This window comes from Aythya marila (assembly GCF_965140915.1).
Source record: "Aythya marila genome assembly, chromosome: 3".
In the NCBI taxonomy this organism is placed as follows: Eukaryota; Metazoa; Chordata; class Aves; order Anseriformes; family Anatidae; genus Aythya; species Aythya marila.
In genome coordinates, this window is record NC_139044.1 from 71625192 (window position 1) to 71631243 (window position 6052).

A 6052-nucleotide genomic window follows, 5' to 3' on the forward strand; every position below is an offset into this window, starting at 1 on the left:
CACGGGAGCATCGATGTTGCTTCCTGACAGCAGGGCAGCTTCGCACCCTGCTGCCCATGTGCACGTTGCTTAACACAAGATGCCAGGAAATAAGTTGCTCCCCAATAAACCATGACTGTTAATTACCTTGCTAATGCTGTTAGCATTTCCCTCAGTGAGTACAAGGCAGCCATCCACACTCTCTGCCCTGAGAGTGTCCCAGCAGCCTTTCTACTGGGTCAGTTATAGACACTGAGGCCAGAACCATCCCCTTTGTCTTAATTGCTGTTGCTACAGAACATTTTGCACGTCTTCGAATGAATACACTAATCAAATCTATTTTCTGCTGGAGATTTCATTGTTTAAGGGGAAAGCTGTGTGTTTGTCTTCCCTTTTTACCAGCCTTCCAGCGTGGGGTGTGAGGAATGCTGTGGATGTGCACAGCTCATTAGTAATTCACTTTACATAGTGAAAAACAAATGACTATTCTGAGGAGTAAGGATTAGCCTGTAGGGTTTTTTTTCCCTTGTTCCACGTGCCTTTGTACATTTTATATATAGACTTAACATGCACTGGCACGGTCCTATATGGAATTGAGACTGAGGAGTTTGCAGTACAGTTCAGCTATGAACATTCAGAATTGATTGGCATCCCATTTGGGGAAATCAGGAGGAAAGGGTCGTTGTCAGAGAGAAGTGAAAAAGACTCCTGTTTTCTCCTTCTAAAGGGAAAAAAAAAAAAAAAAAGCATATAAAAAGGCAGAGAAGTATTACAGCTAAAACAAGACTCAAGTCCTTGAGTTATTGCAGTGAGATGCATGCATATATCAGTCTATTCTTGTTACCTACATAAACATTTGGCCACATTTTAACACGTTTGTGTTAAAGTTTAACGGTTGGAATCAGGTTTGTGCTGTAGAGTATGGGTCGCTCAGTTTGGGGTTAATTCATGCTACCAGAGATTATCCCATAAATGGTTCCACAACTGGAGGTGGGCATTCATAATTTTGCCCTTTTCCACATCCTTGCTGTGGACAGCACCACCACGTTCTCCGTGATTTGGTGGCTGAGTAAATCAGCAGACTCCAGGCAGCCCGTTGGAGTGTCTCCACGTCTTCCTAAAGCACATACTTCTTCCTTTTGCAGGGACATTCCTGTAGACTTCAAGTACATTGCTGAGCCAAGTATGCATTCGATGCCAGCCGTGACTTTGTCTCCAAATGGTAGGTTAACACTTTCCTGCCTTCTTAGGCAGCTTACGTAGGCACGTCTTACTGATTATATCTGTAACTTTGCCATGCTGCACTTCCCTGGTGCCCCACACGACCCTACCTTCCCGAAGGAGCGTGTGGACATTTATTCCAAGATTGGACTGGATAAGGTTTTGATTGAAATGTTCTGAGAAGACCAAGTATGTCAAAATGAGGGGTTATGTCAGGATAACTGTTGGTTTAAATTTAGACCTTCATCCAGAGTAAACAGACTCTCCTTTTTTGTAGAGCTATAATGCGTTCTTTGCAATATTTACAATATTAAGAGAAACACTGGTGGTAATTGACAGTGGCTCCAAACTGCTAAGCAAGTTTATCAGTCCTTGTGGTGCCACTGATAAAGCAAAGAGTGATGTTGTACGTGTTCCTGTTAATGCTGTTGCTTTCTCTTCTGAATATAGCCCAAATAACACTTAGAGAAATTCTAAATTATCTCAGTGTTTCTGTGTGCTAATGTTTCCCTGGTGTTTGTATTCTTCTATAAGAATCAAACTGAGGGAGGATAAAGGGTTAGTGTCTCCAGTAAGAAGTGAAAAATCCTTTTAATAGGACAAAATCTCTTTATGTGTTTTGGCCAAAATTAAATAGCTTTATTGCCAACGTTATTGAAGTGTTACTGGATTTACAGTTAACGGTCTCATTTGTTGAGCAGCGGCTGATGAACTTGTTGCACAGCTAGCATTTTCAGCCAGCTATCAGCATCAAATTACATTTGCTTTGCAGTGTAAATATTTTATTCTTAAGAATTGAAGTAGAGCTTTAATATGGAAAGGAAGATTCTGGAGAAAGAGTGCTACGTGTTTAAAATGTTAGCTTCCCAAGCTGGGCTATTTCAACCCCTATTTCTGACGTGGCACAACTCGCTGTGTTCTCATCCAGTTTTTCTGCTCACCTCATTCTTCCACATTTGTATGAAATCTGGTATTTACCAGATCTGGTATATACCAGATTTCTCATTCTTTTTCCTTATTGGTCATTTGAGTATTTGATTTCTGTGATGAAACAGTAAATGATGTTAGGAACGAAGTAGGGTCATTTCTTCAGCTCCAGATACCTCACGTTAACTAACAGTATCTTGACCTGTTGAGTAGTCCAACATCAGGCAGAACAAGGGCTTTCAGAATAATTACACTACTGATTGTGCCAGATACATAGTGCATCGTTTTGGAGTTAAATGAGTCCTTTAAAGAAAATCAAACTGAAAGTTTTACAGAAGAAAACTTTCAATTTCGTAGAATCTGAATGGTTTGGGTTGGAAGGGACCTCAAAGATCATCTAATTCTAACCCCCCAACCATTAGCAGGGGCACATTTCCTTCTGAAGGGTGCAGGAGATGGAGACAGACTTTTAAAAAGTAGAAGAGAATAACACATTTGGGGTACACATGCTGTTTATTTCTTTGGGAGTCTTAAGAAAAACCTCTAATTCCAAGGTAGGAGCTGGATCAGATTTACAGATAAGTCGACACATTTTGTTACTGCTGTTCAAATGGGACACTGTGAAGACAGTGATGATATAAAGAGTTCAGGACGGGAGTCTCTGTTCTGTACTGTTCTGTAGTGCATCATCTTCGTTGGATTTTCAGGCAGGAGTTAATGTGCTGCCAAGAAGCAGAGTGAAACGGAGTTAAGATTAGAAAAGCCTGTTCTTTTTTTCTTAAATGTCTTCAGTAAATCATACTCAGTTAAGGCACAGAATATGAAATAATTCCGAAAACTTCAGATTTTCAAACTTCCGAGTCCACCTTAGAGCTGCTTTTCTCATAAAGAAAAATAAGAGGTGATGATCTTAGAGTTACCCACAAAGGAGGTAATCAAACAGATTGCAGCTAGATGTTGTTTTTTTTCCTCATCTAAATTACTTGATTGAGTGTTTAGAATGTGTGCACCAGCAAGCTTGCTCGGTAGCTCAAAAACAGATCAATAACTCAGTGGGGTTAATGCAGCATATTGTTATAACTGGCAGGGCTTTTCTTACAGTTCTGAGGGGTTCTTGTGGGCATAGGCTTCCCAGCTCCTGCCAAGCATAAGGTTCTGCCTCTTGTGGCAGTTATAACAGGCAGAAATAAGGTTCTAGGTAGAAGTTGATACTGATACATATTAAAAATCTCTATTAATATAGTGCAGGAAAAGATACGTGTCTCAAACTTCTCAGCCAAGTCTTTTTTTTCACACGTGGCACTCTGAAATCTTTGTTTCTTGCATTTACAGGGAAATGGTTGGCTTGCCAGTCAATGGATAACCAAATTCTGATTTTTGGAGCTCAGAACAGATTCAGATTAAACAAAAAGAAAATCTTCAAAGGTCACATGGTAGCTGGCTACGCTTGTCAAGTGGATTTTTCACCTGATATGAGGTGAGTTTGGTGGGAAAGTGTTTCACTGTAAACTTGCTAGCACAGACACTAGGATTCTTTTTGAATCCTCTGCAACAATGATTGATGCACAGCCCTTCAATTAACCCAGCATCAGACGGCTTTCTAGCCAAGCAGCAGAATGGAAATTCTGTTCTTGTGACTTAATTAGACTAAGTTGTACTCAAGAGTTGGTCCAAACAACAGTAGAAAACAGGCAGTGTATTCCAGATTCCCCATTCTGCAAAGATGGCTTATGTTTCTGTGTTAAAGCATCCAGAGATTCCCCTTGTTTTGTCCAGCCTTGGTGCAGCACAAGAGGCTTCCACATCTGACTTGCCTCTGGCTCTTTACTGTAGACCAGCTGCAAAGTCCTCCCAGAAACCTCAAGGCTTTATTCCTGCGATATGCACTTGTCTAGAATACCTGGGACTCAGAAATACCCACTTTTTCTAATTTGTGGGTCTGCTGTGGTGAATCCTGACTTGCTGCTGAGAGAATTTTCTTTTCTTCATCCTGTTTGCTCAGGATTACACTGATACATTTATCATTGTGTGTACATAAGATATTCAGTACTATAAAAACGGGAGAATAACCTCTTCAAACCTGGAGGAAACAGTGGAGAGAAGCGTCTGTAACTTGCAGATAAACTTCTAGCACTTCATCTTTGCCCGATGTTTTCTCTCCAGTAACACCATGTATGGTATAATCACGTTGCTTAGCGCGTTTACCTCGCAGCTGATGAATCACCTTCTGCAGGACTTGTGTGCTTTAGAGCACAGCACGAATGCTAATTCTTGGGCAGATATGTTTTCAGACTGTCAGATGGGAAGCTCGCTGGGCGAAGCTCTATTTCCGTTGCTCAATGCAAACTGTTAAAATACCAGCAGTCTTTGCACTCAATGCAGCTTTTATTTTAATCCCTTTAATACAGCTATGTGATATCTGGAGATGCAGATGGAAAACTGAACATCTGGGACTGGAAGACAACAAAACTCTACAGCAGAGTAAAAGCACACGATAAAGTCTGTATTGGTGCAGTCTGGCATCCACACGAAACATCCAAAGTCATTACGTGCGGCTGGGATGGTCTTATTAAACTCTGGGACTAACGAGGCTGCTACGAGGATCTAAAGGTGTCAGCCCTGCAGACATCTGAGACTGGAGTGCATTCAGCTGTGAGGAGAGGTAAACTTTTGTAATACAGCTGTTCCCAGCTAGCTGTACATATGCTCTAAAAAATGGGGAATTTCAGAAGACTTGTCCCAAAGGATATTGTTCGAAATATGACATCTGGGTGTGAGAATCTGAGGTCACCTGGAGCATGCAGAATCGAGTGTTAGTTTGTCCTGTCACTTTTTGTGCAAGATATTCTTGTAAAATAAAATAATTTTAAGAAAAACTATTTTTGTGGTTCTGGCTGTCAGAGGTGTGGGGACTTAGAGGAGAAAACCAGCAATTGTGTAATTCTCTTCCGAAGAAGAAATCTTTGATACCTGCTGCAGTAGAGCTGGAAAAGATGCATTTGTTTGTGGCTTTTGGCAGTATTTTGTTCTCCCCCAAATACTTCTACCTTTACAGAACACAATCATTTGCTAATATCTGTTAATTCACAGTAGGAATGGACTAATCAGAAGCTTGCAGCCCTCATTTAAACTGTATCAACAGAAAGCCGCATTCATAAAAACCTTGTCTTGTCTGTATTTAACGACTGTATCATGCTGATCACCAAGTGTCATCTTTACAAGTGCTCCTCAGTTTGAAGATTTTGCCTGTAATGGTCGTGTGCTAGGTGTTTTTCTCTTCCCTTAATGTTGTTAAGTTCCAGTAAGCATGACATATTAAAAAAAAAAAAAAAGGGCACCAACAAAGTGAATACATTGTATTATAAGCTCCATAAAGTTTCTGACAATTTAATGTATATACATGCCACACTTTTTCTCGTCAAAGAACTTATTTTTAATAAATCTTTTTATAAAAAAAAACTGATTATCTTCATTCAGTTCTTCCATCTAGCACTGTCCGTATGAAATACTTCTTATCATTTGGTGTTTTAATTCTCAGTTGTATCAGAGTTCAGATAAACTCATTTTCTCACACCATTCATACAAAACTAATGTAAATTTAAAGGACTTTCCCCCTCCTTCTAATTCTCTATCTACTCTTGTTTTTAGGCCATAACAGAAATAAAAACATGTAACAAATGTATCCCGTTTAATTACAGTTTTGGACTACACTCTGTTGTTTACTGTAAGTCCAACCACTCCTCATCAATTAAACAATAGTAAAAGAGTAATAGCTATAATTAGCAGTAGGATAGGAGATAAAACATCTCAATAGTTGAGATGCAAAGAATCACAAATTGTGTAGGAAGAAGGGCAATTATTTTTTTGTTTTGTTCTCTATTTTTTTTAATCATCTGTTTTGGAAGGATTCATTAAGAAGATTGTT

General features: G+C 39.7%; 1 protein-coding gene across 1 annotated transcript in view; it reads left to right on the forward strand.

Moving 5' to 3' along the window:
* CDC40 (cell division cycle 40) overlaps positions 1-5800 on the forward strand; it is a 36063-nt gene extending 30263 nt beyond the window's left edge. The window contains exons 13-15 of the mRNA XM_082755490.1: positions 1125-1201; positions 3460-3604; positions 4536-5800. Coding sequence (XP_082611616.1) covers positions 1125-1201; positions 3460-3604; positions 4536-4713 — 400 coding nt within the window. The 3' untranslated portion in view covers positions 4714-5800. The remainder of the gene's footprint in view (positions 1-1124; positions 1202-3459; positions 3605-4535) is intronic.
* The last annotated feature ends 252 nt before the right edge of the window (positions 5801-6052 follow it).